Below are 21,089 nucleotides of genomic sequence, written 5' to 3' on the forward strand. Positions count from 1 at the left end.
TAAAAATAATCAAAGAAACTGTCACACCCCTACCCGGGCCTATGATAGAATGTTCTTGTATCCATCCATCCACGGGATGTTGGTTCCCATCGTACTTTCACAACACAATAGGAGTTATTCTGTCCATATTAATTATCTAATAAAGTATATGTGTCCAAAATATAAATCACTTAAAATCCTTAGAACATCACAGGATATACAAATGGTTAAATCTACCAAAACGATGGGCTGACCGCCGGCACACTAGCATGACATCGTTGACCAAGAGACTGACCACACAAGATTCACTATAATAATACAGTATAAAATAACCGCATTAAAAAATAAGATGTCTTTAATTTTAAAACACAAACAAAAAAAATTCGAAGGAGACGGTTTCTTCTCTGCGCTAACATATCTCATCCCCAAAGTGGCCAACTTTGTCTCAAACAACAAATCCCTCATTTCCTCAGAAGCGCAAGCTCTTGGATCTGTGGCAAAAGCAGGAGTAAATATAAGCGATGCAGTGAAAACATCTGACGAACTTAAAGAACTGCAGCTAATAAGAGAGATAAGAAATAAGGACTAGAACGACAAGCCCTAGAAAAACAAGGAAAAGGGTTTAAAATCATTGGATAAAAATGGCAAGCAAAAATTACAGATTGGATCCAATCTTTCAATTGTATGATCCGATTCAATATTCGTTCAACAAGAAGAAAGAGGATTACGTAATCATCTCACCCTCGGTAGGGACAAAGACCCAAATAAACGACGGAGGAAGAGTTACCTTTGAAATAATTCGTTGTCCAATTGGTTGCTGCTTTCCGATGCCCATTTCCGATGCGATTTCAAAATCAAAGACGCCACTCAGAATCGAATTCCACAAACCAACACGACTTTAGAAAACAATTTCTTTCCGTCTTTATTCAGCGAAATGGTTTTGGAAGCTGGTTCAAATCCGATAGAAACCATTAAACACCCCGGGGAGTTTGACACAATGTTGAAAACGGTTCTGTATCCCAAAAACTACGATTCAGTTTTGGGATGGATTCCCGATGTCGGTGACGGAGAAGTTTTAAAAGAACCGGTCAGAACTGTAGCAAATGACGCAGACCTTGCTAGGATAAGGGTAGTTGCTAGAAACACACTGGAAAGAGTGTCTCGCGGAGTAAATGACGGATTTGAAAAACGAGCGCTTCAATACAACAATGTTGTCGAGAACAACAGATGGGGTAATTACGTAAATTGGAAGTTGTATCCTTTATTTGGTCTCTTGGAACACAGAAAGGTTTCCATAGGTTTGCCGTATAAAATTCATTTGCAAAGAGAAATCAACGACAACAAGATATTCTTTGGTGAAAACAACTCTGACGCAAAATTGGAAATAACGAAAATCCAACTTTACATACCGGTAATTACTCCATCCGTAGAAGTGGAAACGAGAATATTCAACTCTTTAACCAAAGACATCGAAATTGCTTTTCTTCGTCGTAACATGGTAGGTAGCATGACTTTAACGGGAGAATCCACCACGTGGCCAATCACCAACACCGTCAAACCAGCGAGATATCTAATGGTCGGTTTCAAAAACTTACCAGACTCTCAGACAAACAACAACAACATTTTCAGAGTGGCATTGAACCATATTCAAGATCCCATCATTCGCAAAGTTCAAGTCAGATTGAACAACGATAATTATCCCAATCAACCTTTGACAATTGATCCTTCCAAAAAAGATTACAACGAATTGTACAGAAACTATAAAAATATGTGCGAATTGTTTGGAAATACTCCTCAGTTTGAATACACATATTTTTCACTCAATCATCCAATCTTTTGTTTCGATCTGTCAGCTCATCAAGAAGATCTTTTCAAAACAGGGGTAAACATTAATATTCACATTGAAAAAACACAAGGAGATGTAACCGGCTACTGTTTATTGCTGGAAGAAGCAAAACATTTGAAGAAACCAAGAAAACCGTTAAAGAGGGATTAAGCAAATTAATAGATAATATCGACACCTGAGAAATAAAAGTCAAACACAAGGGCAACGCAATATTTTTTAAAAACATACGTTTGGGCGAGGGAATCTTTCTTTCAAAGTGTAAAGGCAACGGGGTGATATTTGGTACGAAAATGTAATAAATAAAAATGAGCAAGAAATTCAAACATTCGGACATATTTCCTAGCAACCCCATGCTCATGTGCATTTGCGGATCTTCGGTTTGTAGAAAGACTTACCTCACTTTTAATATGTTGACAACACCGAACCTTTTAGATTTCGAGTCTCTGTATATTTACACGACCACTCCCGAACAATCCTATTATCAGTTTCTCAAAGCTTTGGAATACGTCTCGAAAAAAGAAGTTCAAGACATTTTTCACTACTACGAAAGCAACGAAGACTTGCAAGAGAACGCGGAAATAAAAGACATTTTAGACGGCTTTATCAAAGAAAAGAATCCTTCTCTGAAACCGACCGACGTCAAAGTATTTCTGACTAAAAACGACAACGATTTAAACTTGTCTAAAATCGACAACCACCGAAAGAACTTGATTGTCTTTGACGACTGCGTGGCACAAAAAAGTCAAACCGTTCAACAAGAATTCTTCACGAAAGGAAGACATCAAAACTGTCACTGCATATACCAATCCCAATCTTTCTACGGAATGGACGCCATGTTTATCAGAAAGAACGCAATTTTATTATTCGAATTAAACGACAAAGATTTATCTCAAATCATTCAGTCGATAAATCACGGAATGGACAGAGATACATTTAAAAAGGTTTGTAAAGCTCAAAGGAGAAACCCGGATGATCATGGATATGTATTTGTTAATACTAGAAAACCTGCGGGAGAAAGAGTTATGATCGACAGATGTTAATTTTTTTTTTTTTAAATGACGGATTGGAATAATATTTTAAAAAGAAATAGAGAATATATCAAAGCTAAGAATAAAATAAAGACCCAAGTTGAAAATAACAGATTACAACAACTCGGATTAACGGAAAATCTACAAAGTCTAATTCAACCAATATTAAATCTCAAGAGGATATTAAAAAGAAATTAGAACCCACACCTCATATAGAACCTCATCACCCCAAACCGATTAAATATGGTGGTATTAAGACATTAGATGATATAAAACGTCTTTTTTCAAATCCTGACCCAGATTTACCAAAGAGCATTTCACCAATCATTGATGAAGTGGGGTTATTGTTTAATGGTTTTAGAATAAGATTTAGTGGAAATTCACCACAATTTAAAATCGACACAAAAGACTTTATATTTACATTAACAAAAGGGTTAATAGATTTAATGAATGGCGAGGATGTTGAAATTGCCGATTACAAGGATTTAGTAGCATACTCAAAATTTCTACTTGCTATCAGAAAGTCAGGACCCGAAACAAGAACATTGAAAGAAGTTGATTTATACATAACAAAAGTTATTGAGGAAGAGGATGTAGATGATTATGCAAAAGATTATCCAATCATACAAGAAATAGACGAATTCGATGATATGGTGGCATCTGGACAAGGTATAACGTTTTTATCCGACAACAACGAGGAACTAGTTAATAGATTACGAGTAATATTAGCGGCCATGAAGGAAGGCCATCGATCGGACAGACAATACAATGAAGTCAATGGCATATTAAAACGACTTTTGGAGAAAAAAAATCATCACTAAAAAGACTATATAAACGTCATTAAAACAATTGTCCGTTATCACCTCGAATAAATCAGACATCAAATTGTCTCTAGACTACGAGTATGAACTCGATCGCAATAAACAGTACGAACTGGGATTAAAGTATTTCTCCGTTTACAATTCCATTAGAAATATCAACGAAAACAACAATCAACTAAAAATATCGACGGATAACGGAGTTACGTTCAAAACCATAAGCTTACTACCGGGAAGCTACGAATACGTAGCCACCAACGATTACCTATCCGAATACGCAGGAAGCGTGAGCGGTAAAAACAATATCGAATTCGAAAGTAATTTGAATCTGAACAAAATAAAACTGATAACAGTCAAGTCGATTTCAACGTAGAAAATTCGTTGAATGCGTTACTAGGGTTCGATAAACGAATATACGCGCAATCGACATTGGCGCCGCACAAGGCCAACATCGAGAACGACATCGACGTGATCAACATTCACTGTAATTTGATCAACGGTGGATTTTTCAAAAAGCATAAACGCCAAACCATATACAGCATACCGACTTTTACGGTGCCGATCGAATACAGAATTATAGAGAAACCGTTTCAAACGACATATTTACCAGTCAATTCTTTCATGATCAAAGATATTAATCTGGAAATCAAAGACGGTAAAACAGGTTCATAGATTTTGGCAACGAAGAAATTGTCATTCAACTTCATTTAAAACGAGTCAAATAGATCTTCATTCTCTTCTAGAATAGTAAGATAATCGAAATCATCAAATTCATAGTTTTCATCAAAACTATACTCATCTTTGTCGTTGTAAGGATACATCATTCCTTTACTGTTTTGGTGGTTTTCTTTTAACATTATTCAAATAACTTTTAAAAACTTTAGTTTGTTTATCATCATCCTTTGGAATAACTACTCCATTGGTAAAACTTTTTCCCATGGTTTCTTAAATTCAATCGACACATCATGCCCGCTTGCTAACTGAATGTAATATTCTACATTTGTCTTATCATTAGAATAACCTTTACATGTTTTCTTTTCTTTTAAAACACACCAGAAGTTAGAATGATATTGTATTTAACTTTTGGTGCTAAATATAAACCAAATATAATTCCACCGTCACCGTAATCGTTTTTACCTTTGCAATAGTCTTTTTCGGAGACCAAACCAGCTCTGTTTAGTTTTTTCTAATTGTTGGATGAAATGTACAAACTATCGGTGTCGGTATAGTATATTTCGGGTTTATAAAATCCATTTATTACATAAATGAAATTGTTCATTATTTTTTTTCTGTGAGATAAAACGAATGATCCCAAATGACTAGGTGTTAGTCGTGTAGATTTACTTGAGTGATCTTCGGTAGTAATCTCTTTTTCTTCCATTTCTGTTTCAACAATATATTGAGTATCATTAATTTTCTCATAGGTTTTAATATGTGAATCAAAGTTAGCCTGTAAAGTTGCTTCATTCCATAAATGTCTAGTTGTGAATATATCTTTTTGAATTGATTTACCATACAAGGAATTACCTAATAATTTCATGCATTTACTACCAACGATATTACCTTTTCGTTTATATTTATTTCTTAGATCTCTCAAAATTAAAATATAATCTCTATAGGGTGGAGTTTTAAAAATTTCTTCGTATACTATACATCTAATATTCTAATAATTCGTCCACCGGCTTTAACTATTTCTTGAATATCAACCGATGTTAAAACGTCGTGACAGAAACCATTTCTGAACCTGATTTTGTTATCAGTTTCCTTTTTACCTTCTTTATTCGTGAAAATGATTTTATCTTTAGCTGGTATCGGCTGGAAGAACATGTTTTTGGGATAGTCAAACCACACTGTTAAAATAGCTGTTCTAGGTCTAAATTTTTGTTTATTGAAGAGTTTTACAAATTCTTTTTCTTCTTCTGGTAGAAACGGTCTTCCACTTTCTGCTCTCGGATATTCACTGTCTAAATCCGACATTGCTGAAGCGTATAAACCATTAGCATCAAATGCCATTAGTTTATTGCAGTTTATTTTTTTAAGTCTCGAATGAACCTCTGTTTTGTCTTTTGTGCTTGCCCTGTATTCTTTGAATAAATCAATTATGTTATGTGAAATACTTTCTGTATCACTTTTTGAAATAAACTCCTTTAATACATTACAAATTTCATCCATTTTATTGTTTCACATGATTTTCTATTTGCCGAAACTCTTCCTCCTTTAATAGATCGTCTGATAAAATTTCTTATAAAAGGATTAGTGTGCAAATAAACTTTGTCTATATTTTCTTTATCAGTATGTTTCGCAACCATTCTAGTAGTTTCATACCATTCTTCTTCAACCATTTTTTTATCGTAATGATATAAACTAGAACTGTTCTAATAACAGTACTGATGCAGGGCGGGTTACGACATTCAGGTACATACGAAGATGGCCTATTGCAATTACATTGAAATACTTTTCTGCATCTCTAAATGCAAATATCCAAAAGTGCCTGGAGTTTAAAGTATATTGACTAGGAATAAAAGAATATTTGTCAATTAATAAAGACCAAGTTTGATGAAATCCGGATAAGAAATACAAAATTTGGTAATGCCCATGCGCACAACAAAAATTAATGATTTCCATCAAATTTAGAATTGGATTATACACATACCTAGCGAGTTTGATTAAATTCGGATAAGAAATAAGAAAGTTGATAATGCATATGCGCACAACAAAAATTCAATATTTCCATCAAATTTAGAATTGGATTATACACATACATACCAAGTTTGGTGAAATTCGGATAAGAAATAAGACAGTTGGTAATGCGCATGCGCACAACAAAAATTCAATATTTCTATCAAATTTAGAACTGGTTTATAGACATACAGGCCAAGTTTGATGAAAATCGGATAAGAAATAAGAAAGTTGGTAATGCGCATGCGCACTAAGCAAATTCGATTATTCCATGAAATTTAGAATTTGATTATACACATATATTCCAAGTTTGATGAAAAATGGGTAAGAAATAAGAAAGTTGGTAAATTAAGTGGAGGTATCCCTTTAATGTGCTTCCGTAAGCTTAACTTACAGTATAACACTGTTCAGTCCACCCAAGAGCTTATTTATATACCGCAACTGGAATTAAAACATATTAAAGGAATGTAAAAGGAAAGGTGTCTTTAAAACAACTTAAACTTTGATTTCTATTGGGGTTGACAGCCAGGTTAATCTAATTAGTCGATTTATCTAATAATAGTCCTTGTTAAGTGTATGGGTTTTCGAATTTGCATGTAAGGCATGCATGTTATATATCACTGGAAAGCTCAAGATCTCAGCATTATGAATCCGAAAGAATTATTGCTCTATCTCTAATAGGGCACATGTTAGGACACTTTAAAGATGCAGAATCAACTTTCAGTGACATACATACAACCGGAACCACGTGTCGGACATAAAAAAAATTAACATCATGTAAAAGCTGAAGTCAATAGTAAATATTAATGTAAATATCAACGTCATCCGAGGCCAAGTGCCTTTGGTAGAAGCGTTCAAAGTTTTAAGGAAATTGCAACATTTCCTTTAATTTGACTTTGACACGATCAAATGCCATATAAATTGAATCCATTTATTAAGTGCATTGATAATCTGAAAGTAGTATGTCGCTAAATCAATTAGGGTTTGAGATACAGCACTGCAAAAATACCAAATTGACCATATTTAGACCCCTATAAAATCAGAAGTTGTTGTTTGACCCCAAAGGTCAAAAGGTCACGCGAAGGTCAAGGACAGCCTTTATCACCATGGTAAAGTTGGTAATGCGCATGCGCACAACAAAAATTCAATATTTCCATCAAATTTAGAATTGGATTATACACGTACATACCAAGTTTGGTGAAATTCGGATAATAAATAAGAAAGTTGGTAATGCGCACGCGCACTACGCAAATTCGATAATTCCATCAAATTTAGAATTAGATTATACACAAACATACCAAGTTTGATGCAAATCGGATAATAAATAAGAAAGTTGGCAATGCGTATGCGCAGTACGCAAAGTCGATATATCCATCAATTTTGAATTGGATTATACCCATACATTCCAAGTTTGATGAAAATCGGATAATGAATAAGGAAGTTGGTAAATTAAGTGGGGGTATCCCTTTAATGTGCTTCTGTAAGCTCAACTTACCTTATAATAGCGTTCAATATACCCTAGAGCTTATTTATATACCATAACTGCACATAATACATATTAAACAAATATATAAGGGAAGGTTTCTTTAAAATGAACATAGACTTTTTGATTTTAATTAGTTCTAACAAGTGTAAACAGGTTGTTTACAGGGATTGTACAATAATAGCCCCATGTTAGGTGAATGTGGTTTTGAATTTGCATTTAAGGTATGCATGTTATATATCAATGGAAAGCTCTCGATGCGTAGATTACGTTTCTGTAAAAAATATGGTTATAACATTAATAGAATGGTTGCTAGAGCTCTTTAAAAGAAAATTTCGCTATTTTCAAACGCCCATAACTTCAGAAGTTATAGTCGGAAACAAAAAATGAAAATACCATCGGATAGGTATTGTCGAGGACATTAAGCCATATAAAACTCAAGGTCATAAGACTTCAAGGTAACGAGATAAAAAGCCTTAAATATTAACCAAATTTGAAAATTTTCATTAAAGAATGAAAAGAAAGCAAAATCAAAATTCAAAATTCGGCTTGCAGAGAATTGTTGACAAATGTCTTAAGTTTCCATTGACACCAAAAACATGCAAATCGGATAAGAAATGAGAGAGAAATATCGATTTTAAGAAATATTACGCTAATCAAAATGGCTGTTTTATTGACGCTTCCGGTCAAATTGTTTTCGCTCATTTCTTTCTGTCTTTTCCATTTTTTCTGTAATCTGTGTATGGATTAGATAAAGGTAAAGATAGAATTCCTCTGGGTGTTTTTAAAGGGCATTGTGTTAGTTTTTTTGTATTTTTAAACACGATCCAGGTATCAAAACCACTACCGTTATGGGAAATTAATATTAATGTCTTTCTATCATATTAACCTAAATATTTCAACATTTGATCTATACAATCTGTGCCTACAGATAGTTCTACTACATTCATTAGTTTATCATAAAAGTCTTCTGGAACATTATCAGTAGGATTTAAATCTGAAAAGATATCGTTTATCGTTTCTAACTTTTTTCTTAGTTTTTCTAAATTAATTAAAGTGCAGGCATAAGGAATTACTCTTCGCGTGTCTTTTTCTGAATACGTTTCGCAATCCCAAGCGAATAACGCATCATCCCTCATACTTGAAAGCACGTTTAGTTTGAGAGGTGAAACTTGTGTTACTGCGTTATCATCTCTACACGTTTTCCACACCTGTTCGTAATTGTTTTCTATTTCTTGAATTCCCAAACTTTTTTGGCTTCATCTAAATCAGACAGAAATGCGAGTTGTGTTAGTAAAAAACCCAATCTAATTCATCATGTACGTCTCTGGGATGTAAATGTCTATTTTTGGGATTATAAATTTGAAACGAAGTGTTGAATTCCTTCATTCTAGCACAAGTCATCACTCCTTTTCTATTTGCTTTTGAAAACCCGTTGATGTATTCTTGAAATTTACACTTTAAATCTTTGTTCAAAACACGCATTTGATAAAACAGTGACCATCTGTAGGTATGTAACAATTTTCACCTTTGTATTCATTTATCTTTTTAAGTAGATCAGTTCCTCCTCTGCCAACTCGCGATCTTTTAATTTCTTGGAAATTGTCTTTCATTAAAATTATTTTTCCTGTAAAATACTAATCGGAAGCATCAGATTTTTTGTCCATATTTGAAAAGATATTGTGAAAAGTTTTGGCATTGAAACCGAGGAGTGTCTATGATTCCCTTCCTCGACTATCTCTCCATCTATTTTAATTTGTTCTTTGAATGTTTTAAATTTATTGGAAATAGCCTTGATAACATCGGAAAATAGGGCGTTTTCCATCGTGTTCGATTTTATTCATATTTTCTTAAGTATATATTTTTGATTATTTCTTTATTTTGACCGCTGATATTTCTGTATGGAATTTATCCCAAATTTCATTGAATTCTTCTAATTCTTCAACTGTTATGCTCTTGTCTTCTCTCGATCTTTCGAAAAAGATGTACAATTGATTGAGATACATATTCAAGATATCCGTTTTCTTTTTATAATGAGCTTGCTTTTTGCTTGTGAAACCTAAAGTGATGAGGCCACACGAGGTCGTTTGAACGGCTGTTAATGCAGCCAATGCGGTTGGGACGATGACCGGAAGCATTAATCCACCAGTCATGGCCGTTGCCACCGTTACTCCTACCGTTAGAACTGTGCTTGCTGTTTTGAAAACATAATCGATTCTACACCATGTTTTCCTGCATGTATTGCACTGTCTTAACTTTATTTTCAACTCTTCTTGTTTGTCTATCATGTATTGTTGTCTGCTTTTGAGTTCCATTTTTTAAGTCGTTAAATTAAGTGAATTTCCGATAAACCAAACCCTTCGAGAATCCCAGCATTATTATATTTTTGTATATTCAAAATAAAAACATTTACGCGTACTAACGACATTTCTTTTTTCGTATGGTCCTCGTTAAGATGATAGGAATATTTTCTTTTTTCTTTTTCGATGTTTATCTTGGCTCTAAAAATAAAACCACTAGCCTTAAGCTCGAAGTCGAAATCTTCGGCAAACGATAAATATACTATAAACTCTCTTTCTTGTTGACTTTTATGAACATCGATTGAGGTGTATTTTCCACCTAAAGCGAAATACAGTTTTACGTATTCAAAGTCTGTTGATCGTAAAAACTCATAACTACTCGATTCTTGTAGTGGTGTTGGGTTTTTGATTATTTTAGTTGATGGTGGATTTTCCGTCTCCAATATCATATCTAAATCTTTGATTCCAATAATATTCTTATTATTTTCTACTTCCATATTAAAGGTGTCTACATATTTACCATTTTTCGTTTCAATTTCATATAACCAGTCTCTTTTATCAATCAAACGTATAGTCTCTTCCAAATTACCATCATTGAAAAATGAAAGATGTTTGACAGGATTAACGGCACTGATTTGTTTGAAGACTATTTTATTGACTTTAACCTTCATGGGAAAATCTATTTCTAAATTACTTTTCGAGGTAGATGTCTAGTTCTGCTAGCAATCCGCTGTTTTCGCCAAGTTTTATTCCTAAAGCGGTTAGTTTGCGTTTCAATCTATCCTCGTTTACATTTGGGTTATCTATTAAACTTTGGACGTCTATTTTTACCTTCGTAATCTCATCGTCTAATTTAGATATTAAACTTTGCAACTGACTTGTTTTATCCACTTGAATAAGACGTTTCAAACTCGTTAACTCGTGTTGTAGTTTGGGTTCGTCCACATAATTTTTAATATTTCGTCTGAAGTATCTTTTCACGTCAGTTATTCTATTTTCAACATGGTCCTTATCTATTTGAATTGCGTTTATTTGATCCAGTAAATATTTCTTGTTCACGGCATCGTTATCGTTTCCTGGAAACTTTAAATTCGTTATTTTGAAATTGTTCATATCGATATCCCCTTGTAAGGTGTCTTCGATTTGATCCACGAAAAAAGGTTTCGCTTTGTTTATAAACGCCGTAGAACTCATGGGATTTTTAGATTCTAGAGGTAAAGACCCTAATTTCTTCAAACTTTTCTCCCAAACTCAACCGATATAAAACCCAAAGCGACAGCTGTCCACACAACTTTTGTCCTGGCATTTGAATTTGAAACGTAGAACATTTAATTGGTTTGCTAGTCAATTTCGTTATCTCTTCTGTCGGTTCTAGACCGAAAGAATCAAAGAAATAAAAGTTATTCAAAGAATCTTTGTGTAGAGCAGAGTGATGAACTCCTTTTTGATCCGACGTATGAATGTTTGTGATGGCGTAAAATTTACCTTTCTTGTATTTCAGTTCATCAATTTCATCTCGCATGCAATAATAAAACGGCGAGACGTTCAACTCCTTTGCCCATTTCACAAGTTGAAAGTTTGTGGTCGTGTCTTTTCCGTATTTATCGAGAAATGCATTCATTTTTAAAAGTCAGTTTTTTGAAGTTGATAAAACCTTTCTGAAATAATGATTTTTGTATTAAAGTTTAATCCCTAGATATCAAAAATATTTTGAGGTGTTATGTTTTTCGAATTCTTTCTGAGTATGCGGTAAGTTGACGAAATATATACGTAGTTTGTGTTTGAAAAAACTTGTACAACATTCTGATAAAACATATTCAATAATATTTTGAAGATAAATTTACATTTTAATTTAAAAAATTTTAATTTAAGAAAACGCAAATGCTTGTCGACATCTAAATTTCTTAATCTTTCATCTAAATCTTCATTTTCGAAAAATGCATTCATTTTTAAAAGTCAGTTTTTTGAAGTTCATTTTGATAAAACCTTCCTATGATTTGTTCCTTGTCTTGATCGATCAATTCCTACGTGGGAGGTGATGTGCTATTTATTTTATCAACAATGAATATCTCGTTAGTCCAATACCCGACGTAACCTTTCTGAAATAATGATTTATATTTAAAAATACGAACTCGATCTCCAACTTTGAATTTGGGTTTAATATTCAAATTGCTAATCTTGTTTTCAAAGTTGTTTCGAGTGTTGATGGACTTCGGGTTATTCGAGGCTTGCGTTGGCGTCACACCTATAGACGAATGTATTTTGTTATTGTATTAGTTATCAACAACTGGTAATATTTTAAGCCATTTTTTGAGATTTCAATTCCGTGAATTTCTTGAATAATTTGCTTTTAAGAGTCCTGTTGAATCTTTCTATCACTACGGCTTTACCTTCGTTAAAGGTAAATTTCACATTTCTGTTGTAGAATTCGCTTCCTTTATCAACCCACAACTTTAGGAGTCCTCTGTCGGATTGTTTCATTATGGTTTCGAATGCTTGTTTGACAGTCAGACCCGTTTTGTTTTTCAAGGGAAAGACCCAAGCGTATCTTGTGTATATGTCGATCACCGTCAAACAATACTTGTACCCTCTCTCGACTGGCATATTGATTAAATCGGCTGACCAAATTTCATCTTTATCAAAAACTTTGACTTTGAGGTAATGTTTGTTTTTTCGAAATTCTTTGTGAATCTCGTCTGCTATGCCCATACCCAATTTCAATTTTGCCTTCAAGAGTTTTATGATAAGAGCCCTTTGTAATTTCTCTATGAAAGTGGGATTGGGAATATTTTCAAGTTCGTCTATCATTCGTTTGTCTGAATGTTATGTCTTTGTTTCTGTACAGTATGTCGTGTTTGAGCGCTGCTGCGTCAACTCTATTAACGGGTTCTTCCCCTGGTTTGGAATTATCATTTTCGTCTAAACGCAGATCTAATCTCGTGCCTGGACCTGTATAATTGTGCCCTGGGAGATGTTTTTCTCCGGGATATTTTGCCCATGGGAATCCAGGAAGAGAACCCAATGACTTTTGAATGTCTCCCGCACCGAAATACGTTTTAGGAGGATGGATAGTTATTAAAGACATATTTGTTCAATAATGAAATAAACACCATATATTTTTGATACGAAAGATTTAATACAGGAGAAAACTATTCAAGCGATAGAAATGATTCACTTTATGAAATGTCACGAGCGATCCTAATAAGAGCGGTCATACAAGAGTGGTTTGAAAAATGAGGTCACGAGCGATCCTATAAGAGCGGTCATATTATCTCCCGTCTTACACTATTGGCAGTCATAATTTAAAGGTTCTATTTTCGAAAATCTGTATCAACAATTTTGAAACCTTGAATATTTGTCACAGAGTTTGGTAAAAATTCTTGGCCTTTTTCTATCCCCCTACCGATGGTTTAAATATTCTTCGTGATATGAAATGTATGTCTAATAAACTTGTGTCTGGAATAAAGCAAAAATTTATATTTTGAACAAAACAGGAAATTAATCTTAATTCCACCCTGTCGTCTTATGATTAAATCAAACAAAAAGAACATACCTTGATTTTGTATGATTAAATTCCTAATCTTCCAGCGTAACAAAAATTGAGACACTGTTAACAGTCCAGAGACTGTCTGTGCAGACGTTGCACGCGTGATATGTTAATTATAGCGTGACATATATCCAGTCAACAATAGAGGAGTGATTGTTACTAGGCGTTAACGGTATTTATTAAATCAATAATACTCTAGACAACCAACTGTGTATAAACAAAAAAACAGTGTTACCTCCCATTAATCAGTCAACTCGTTAGATCTTTTCACATTTGTTGTTTGAGACAAAGTTGGCCACTTTGGGGATGAGAGATGTTAGCGCAGAGAAGAAACCGTCTCCTTCGAATTTTTTTTGTTCGTGTTTTAAAATTAAAGACATATTACTTTTTAATGCGGTTTTTTTATACCGTATTATTATAGTGAATCTTGTGTGGTTGGGTATTTATATGGAGAATGCTGAGTCTGTTATAATACATTTTAGCAGTTTGAGGAGTCTGTTATAATACATTTTAACAGTTTGGGGAGTCTGTTATAATACATTTTAGCAGTTTGGGGAGTCTGTTATGATACATTTGAACAGTTGTGTCTTTTCGGATATGACGCATTGAAAAAGCTGCGCATGCGCAGAAGTTAAATGCGTCATATCCGAAAAGACATATACTACTCGCGCCATCTACATCAAGGTACGACAACTCGCAAGTTTGGTTCCCCATTGAATTCTAAATTTGGTGGATATATCGAATTTGCGTAGTGCGCATGCGCATCACTGACTTTCTTATTTCTTATCCGAATTTCACCAAAATTGGTATGCATGTGTATAATCCAATACTAACCCATTAGCTTGAGGATAATAAAAAGATGAAAAATAATGTTTAATATTTCTACTTTTCAAATATTGCTCAAATTCATGCAATAATTTCTTCTGTAGCATTTCGTATTTGTCCCAAAACTGCACCAAGACCGTATCCTGAGGCATCTGTAGTAACTATTGTAGGTATATTAGGATCAAAATAAGCAAGTGTTAAATGTTCAGAAATTAATTTCTTCATAGTTGTAAAACTATTTTGTACCTCAGAAGACCAAATAAAAGCAATTTCTTTGCGTAATAATCTTCTCATAGGCTCAATTAACGTAGCATAATCAGGACAAAATTAAAAATAATATCCTACTAGACCTAAAAATGATCTCAAGGATGTAACATCATGGGGAGCAGGAGCATCTATAATAGCCTTAGTTAACTAGGGTGTGGTTTACCCATCTGCACACAAAACATGACCAAAAAATTATATTGATTTCAAATTGAATTGACACTTTTGATTTAACTTTAACCCAACAGATTGAAACTTTAGTAGAACAGCACACAAATTCTCATCATGTTCCTCTTATGTCTTACCCCAAACAATAACATCATACAAAACACACTTAGCACCTTTAATACCATACAAAAGGACATCATTTTCCGAAAAGCACTAGGGGCAGACGCTAAACCAAAGCAAGTACGTTTAAATCTGAACAAACCATCATGTGTTATGAATGCAGTTAAATCACGACTATTTTCATGCAATTCTAACAGATGATAAGCACTTAGTAAATCCAATTTTGAGAAGAAATGAGCACCATTTAAGGCACTAAACAACTCATCCACCGTAGGCAAAGGAAAGTTATCTACAATGATAGCTTCATTGACCTTTCGCATATCCACACACAGTCTTATAGAATTTGCATTGTTACTATTCTTTTTGGAAACAACCACTATGGGAGTTACCCATTCAGAACAATAAATTTTCTCAATAATACCAGTAGACTCTAATCGCTTAAGTTCTTTTGAAACAGCATCCTTAACTGCAATAGGTAATCTACGTAATTTTTGTTGTACCGGCTTAACATCTTTCTTAACCTTAACTTCATGAACAAAGCCCTTTATGGTACCTGTATCTTCACCAAAGCAATCATTAAAATCAGCAAATTTATCATCTAAAATAAAAGAATTCTTAGAAACTTTAGACTCAACACCATTTGCATCAGTAAATCTAACTTCCATTTGACCTCCATCAAAAATTAAATTTAAGGCATTAATAAGATCTAATCCTAATAAAGAAACACCTTGTTCCGTAACATGTATGACAGAATTAATAAAATGATCTTTAAATTGTACATAAGCATTAAAACATCCTAAAACATTAATTTTATCTTTAGAATAAGAAGTTAATCTAACACGAGAAGATTGTAAAATGTCATTTGTAAAATATTGTTCAAAATCTGTTTTAGATTGCAGAGTAACCGGACTACCAGTGTCACACAACAATGTAAAGTCATAACTGTTTATGTTAATATCAGCCCTTCTTCTTATTATTTAGAATTAATATCTGTATATCATCAGGAACACATTGTAATACATTGTAATCATAGTCTGAACGACTCATACATACACTTTCATAATGACCTGTCTTTTTATAGTTATGACACTTTGCAGTTCTTGCTTTACTATTCTTAGAATTAGCAAGATGACTTTTAGATCCACATCGAAAACATTTTAAATTATTCGAATTACTAGTACTAGATTTCCTCAAATCCTTTTTTCCTGCAGATGGTTTCACATGCGTTTTATTTGTAAATTTATAGGCACTAGCGTTTGAAGATTTAGAAACATATTTCACTGAAGCACTTAAATTTTCACTCTGTGTCGCACCAGCCATCAATTTGGCTTCACGTATAGCCTTTTCAACTTGCTTTGCAATTTCTAATGTTTTTGAAAGAGTAAGTTTACTGTTAGATTCCATCAAAAGTCTTTCAGGCACTTTAGGTGCAGCAGTTTTCTCAACAATTTGATCACGAATTCTATCGTCAAAATCTGGGAATTCACAGCAAGTAGCGAGTTCTCTCAGTGCTGCCAGATATTCATCAATGGTTTCCCTTGGTGTTTGTGCATGTCTTTTAAATCTGTATCTTTCAGCCACGACATTTACATCGGGTTGGAAGTGATTTTCTAGGATTTTCACCGAGAAAGAATATTCATCATCTTCTTCGTCGAGCTCTGCAGAATCTTCTGATAATGTATAGAATATCTTTTGGAATGTAATAAGATAGCCTTCTTCCTGGCTTCCGCAAAATTTGTATAATCTGAAGCATCCATGTAATTAATAAATAATTGAATCCATTGATTCCAGGCAATAGGAGTTTTCCAGGGCAACTTAGGTATGGTGGTGGAGGTGCTATGCCAATCGTATTCATCTTCAATGAAAATTGTAGAGAAGTTGTAACTTAAAATGTAAGAAATTTCACCCACCAAAGCAAAATTATCAGCTTAAGGCACGTAGACATCAAGATCAAGTATCTTCGTCGCCAAATATGTTATCTCCTGAGTTGGATGACCATTTGGGAAGTCGATGATTCAAGATAATAATAGAATAAATCAGAACATGATTATTTCAAAATGGTGGCATAGACAACAACACCCAAGACCAGATAACTCATATCAATCATAAAGTACATCAGATTCAGACCACAGTTAAACAATATCACAGCATGCGCATTGTCAACTTTCTTATTTCTTATCCGAATTTCACCAAACTTGATATGTATGTGTATAATCCAATTCTAAATTTGATGGAAATATTGAATTTTTGTTGTGCGCATGCTCATTACCAACTTTCTTATTTCGTATCCGAATTTCATCAAACTTGGCATGTATGTGTATAACCCAATTCTAAATTTGATGGAAATATTGAATTTTTGTTGTGCGCGTGCGCATTGCCAACTTTCTTATTTCTTATCCGAATTTCACCAAACTTGGTATGTATGTGTATAATACAATTCTTAAATTTGATGGAAATATTGAATTTTTGTTGTGCGCAACAACTTTCTTATTTCTTATCCGAATTTAATCAAACTTGGTATGTATGTGTACACTCCAATTCTAAATTTGATTGAAATATTGAATTTTTGTTGTGCGCATGCGCATTGCCAACTTTCTTATTTCGTGTCCGAATGTCATCAAAATTGGTATGTATGTTTATAATCCAATTCTAAATTTGATGGAACTATAGATTTTTTGTTGTGCGCATGCGCATTACTGACTTTCTTATTTCTTATCCCAAATTCACGAAACTTGGTATGTATGTGTATAATCCAATTCTAAATCTAATGGAATTATTGCATTTTTGTTGTGCGCATGCTCATTAACAACTTTCTTATTTCTTATCCAAATTTAATCAATCTTGCCATATATGTATATAATCCAATTATAAATTCAATGGAAATAACCATTTTTTGTTGTGCGCATGCGCATTACCAATTTTCTTATTTCTTATCCGGATTTCACCAAACTTGGTCTTTATTAATTGACAAACATTCTTTTATCCCAGTCAATATACATTAATCTCTAGGCACATTTGGATATTTGAATTTAGATTTCGGGGAAGGGAGGGTTTGATTCTCCCAAATGTACAGGCCAAGGGTGGAGCAGACACTTTATTTAGAAATTAGGATTAAGGGTCTTGATATTGGGTTTTCTTCTGTTCTTATTCTGATCTGAAATTAGAAAAAATAACTCGCCCGATGGGCGAGAAGTATAGTATCTGTTATGTACTGATTGTTTTTAGTTTACTATGAACAATATTATCATTTAAGTTCTTATTTTTTGAATATGCAACTATCATTTTCTGCTTATAGACATGGGGGAATTTCTCTTGAAGGCTCTTATAGTGGGCATGAACTATCTTGCTTGCTCGATTGCTGGTTGTATTAAACGGGACAACAAAGGGTGCTATGCCTACATTATGATGAATATTTAGTCCTATAGGTCTTGCTGTATTCAATGTCTCAATCCAATGGGCCTCCCTAGATTGACGGAATTTGGTAGTTTCATCTTCGGGCAAGTCAATTTCTATACGCTCAATTGGGATTAGGGTGAGATCGTCTATTGAATGGTCGTCGAGGTTGAAATGATTAGAAACAGGCTTGTCTTTCTTTAATTTGATGTCTGACCTATGAGCATTAAAGCGAGTTCGTAAATTATTCTTAGTTTCTCCTACATATTGTTTGGGGCATTTCTTGCATGAAATTAAATATATTACATTCGAATGTTCACATGTTAGATGTTCCTGGATCGGATACCTTTTATTCGTAGAGTTTCTTACAAAATAATGAGTTTCTGATATAAAGGGACATGTTTTGCATCTACTGGACAAACATGGAGCACTTCTTAAACCTGGAGGTACTTCGGCATAAAGTCTGTTTTTAGCTGCTATCTGTGCTAAGGTGGAATTTTTTATGTTTCGTAAAAATCGTTTAGAGTACCCACGCTCTTTCAGTTTTGAGAAAACAATCGTACAGGCTTGGTTGAAATCAGAAGATCTTGTACAAATTCGATGAAATCGTAAAACTTGTGACTTAATTATGTCAGAAAAGGTATGTTTTGGGTGAAAGGAGCTCTTGTGCAAGAGTTGATGAGTATCAGTTTCTTTGAAATACACTTTAATATCCAGTTTATTTGTTTCTGCTATGGAATCTCCCTTAAAGACTGTGGTATCGAGAAAGTCTATGCTTTTGTCACTCACGTTTGCGGTTAGTTTGATAGAAGGATGGTGGTTGTTGAGAATTTCAAAGAATTCTCAAAACTGTTCGATAGAATAAGTCCAAACCATAAAAATGTCATCCAAAAAGCGTCCGTAAAAAAGTGGGTCAAATGGACAGAGGGGCAACACTTCACGTTCCCACTCTGCCATGAAAAGGTTTGCGTACGAAGGGGCGAATCGTTTGCCCATTGCTGTCCCTGAAGTTTGTAAATGTTTTACCATTAAATGTGAAATCGTTTCGACTAAGACAAATCTCTAAAAGCTGTAGAATTGCATCGTCGGGTCTGTTTGGATCTGGGTTTCTATTAAAAGCTTTACGAACTGCCGTTAAACCAGTAGTGTTATCGATATTGGTATACATAGAAGAAACGTCGATAGAAATTAAAATAGCATTAGAGGGAACTCGAAGATTTTTTATTTTATTGACAAAATCGGTTGTGTCTTTAAGGTAGGCGCGATGTTGGCATGCTAGAGGTAGTAAGAAATGATCAATGTATTCTGACACTGCATATGACTCACTACCACAGTCAGATATAATCGGGCGGCCTTTAGGGATTTTATTCGAGATAAACCACTCCTTGGTTGGATTCTTATGGATTTTAGGCAAAGTGTACAAATGTCTCTCGCGACAATCAGGTTTGGCAGACAGATAGTCATATTGTTTCTGTTTGAGATAACTAGTTTTGACTAAATCGGCAAGAATATTATTAATCATGTTAGTCATGTCAGTTTCTTTGAAAATTGGTTTCGGTAAAATGGCATAATGTTTAGGATTATTCAGTTGATTCTCTGCTTCTGAAACGTAATCCTCCCTATTCAGAATGACACAACATGAACCTTTGTCACTCTTTTTAATAACAATGCTATCGTCTTTCTTAAGTAAGTTTAACGCTTCACGTTCCACTCGTGTGAGATTAGGCTTTTCGTGTGTTATGGAAAGGTTCACTGTTTGGCTATTCATACTGGCAAATGTTTCAATATTTCAGGATGGATGGCGGCCTGAGGGGGTGTCCACGTGGATTTAGGAATAAACATTGTTCTAGCACCACGTGGGGGGTGGTTTCGAAAAAAATATGTGCAGCTAAGATTTCGTTGAAATCGTTCAATGGATGGTCGGAGATAATCCAAGTTAGCTATCTTTGGTGTGGGAATAAACTTAAGTCCACGGTCTAAGATTGAATGCTGAAGGGGTGTGAGAATTTTGCAGCTCAAGTTAACTACAGTTTGGCCTAGCGGTGGCCTCTCAGTCTTTTTATCCCCAGTAATTAGTTTAAAGACTTACTCGATGCTTGAAGCTGGTGTATCCAAAACAAATAAATGTTGTTTGCTGTTTCTGGAGACCAATGAAGATTATCAACTGTTTCGAATTCTTCTTCGTAGGGTGGTAAGATTGTTGCGCTGTTGATACTGGACTCCATCATCATGTTGTTGAGGGTGCTGAGGTTCTGTTGTGCTTTCTTCGAGATTTTATTTGAGATGGGTATACATGTGAAGAGGATCTTGGAGTTTGGGAAGGTTTTGTTGGCTGTGGCGATTAATTTCTGGGCTTGGTTAAAGGAGGTCTTTGGTATCTGATCACGGTTGTTGAGGCCTACATGAAGAATAATGGTAGTAGGTTTGGGATCATGGTCGTATGATTCCAGGGTTGACTGTATGTGATGGATTTGGGCACCGGGGTAAGAATGTATTTCGGTGTCTGAACTGGTTTTGGTAATTCGATTCAGGTTAGATGATCCAATTATTAAGGTTGATTTCTTTAGAGCAGGTAGTTTCCATAATGATTTGTCCTTGGTTTGGTGATAATACGGTTTGGTAGCGGATATAATGGTCGT

General features: G+C 34.3%; 5 protein-coding genes across 5 annotated transcripts; 2 read left to right on the forward strand and 3 right to left on the reverse strand.

The window, feature by feature from the left end:
• Window positions 1-913: 913 nt before the first annotated feature.
• On the forward strand, window positions 914-1,975 carry LOTGIDRAFT_163181 (hypothetical protein; the record flags this gene model as incomplete). Its single annotated transcript, XM_009059242.1, has 1 exon — window positions 914-1,975. The coding sequence occupies one exon, from the start codon at window positions 914-916 to the stop codon at window positions 1,973-1,975; it is 1,062 nt and encodes a 353-aa protein (XP_009057490.1).
• Window positions 1,976-2,130: 155 nt separating this feature from the next.
• Window positions 2,131-3,674, forward strand: LOTGIDRAFT_163182 (hypothetical protein; the record flags this gene model as incomplete). Its single annotated transcript, XM_009059243.1, has 2 exons — window positions 2,131-2,766; window positions 2,967-3,674. The coding sequence occupies 2 exons, from the start codon at window positions 2,131-2,133 to the stop codon at window positions 3,672-3,674; spliced, it is 1,344 nt and encodes a 447-aa protein (XP_009057491.1).
• A 1,644-nt stretch (window positions 3,675-5,318) lies between these two features.
• Window positions 5,319-5,684, reverse strand: LOTGIDRAFT_163183 (hypothetical protein; the record flags this gene model as incomplete). The annotated part of the gene is made up of 1 exon (XM_009059244.1): window positions 5,319-5,684. One exon carries the CDS (start codon window positions 5,682-5,684, stop codon window positions 5,319-5,321), a length of 366 nt encoding a protein of 121 aa, XP_009057492.1.
• Window positions 5,685-10,159: 4,475 nt separating this feature from the next.
• LOTGIDRAFT_163184 (hypothetical protein) lies at window positions 10,160-11,754 on the reverse strand (the record flags this gene model as incomplete). Its single annotated transcript, XM_009059245.1, has 3 exons — window positions 10,160-10,798; window positions 10,965-11,341; window positions 11,619-11,754. The coding sequence occupies 3 exons, from the start codon at window positions 11,752-11,754 to the stop codon at window positions 10,160-10,162; spliced, it is 1,152 nt and encodes a 383-aa protein (XP_009057493.1).
• A 1,770-nt stretch (window positions 11,755-13,524) lies between these two features.
• On the reverse strand, window positions 13,525-16,461 carry LOTGIDRAFT_163185 (hypothetical protein; the record flags this gene model as incomplete). Its single annotated transcript, XM_009059246.1, has 3 exons — window positions 13,525-13,589; window positions 15,479-15,853; window positions 16,125-16,461. The coding sequence occupies 3 exons, from the start codon at window positions 16,459-16,461 to the stop codon at window positions 13,525-13,527; spliced, it is 777 nt and encodes a 258-aa protein (XP_009057494.1).
• Between the last annotated feature and the right edge of the window lie 4,628 nt (window positions 16,462-21,089).

The sequence above is a fragment of the Lottia gigantea genome (genome assembly GCF_000327385.1).
Source record: "Lottia gigantea unplaced genomic scaffold LOTGIsca_38, whole genome shotgun sequence".
In the NCBI taxonomy this organism is placed as follows: domain Eukaryota; kingdom Metazoa; phylum Mollusca; class Gastropoda; family Lottiidae; genus Lottia; species Lottia gigantea.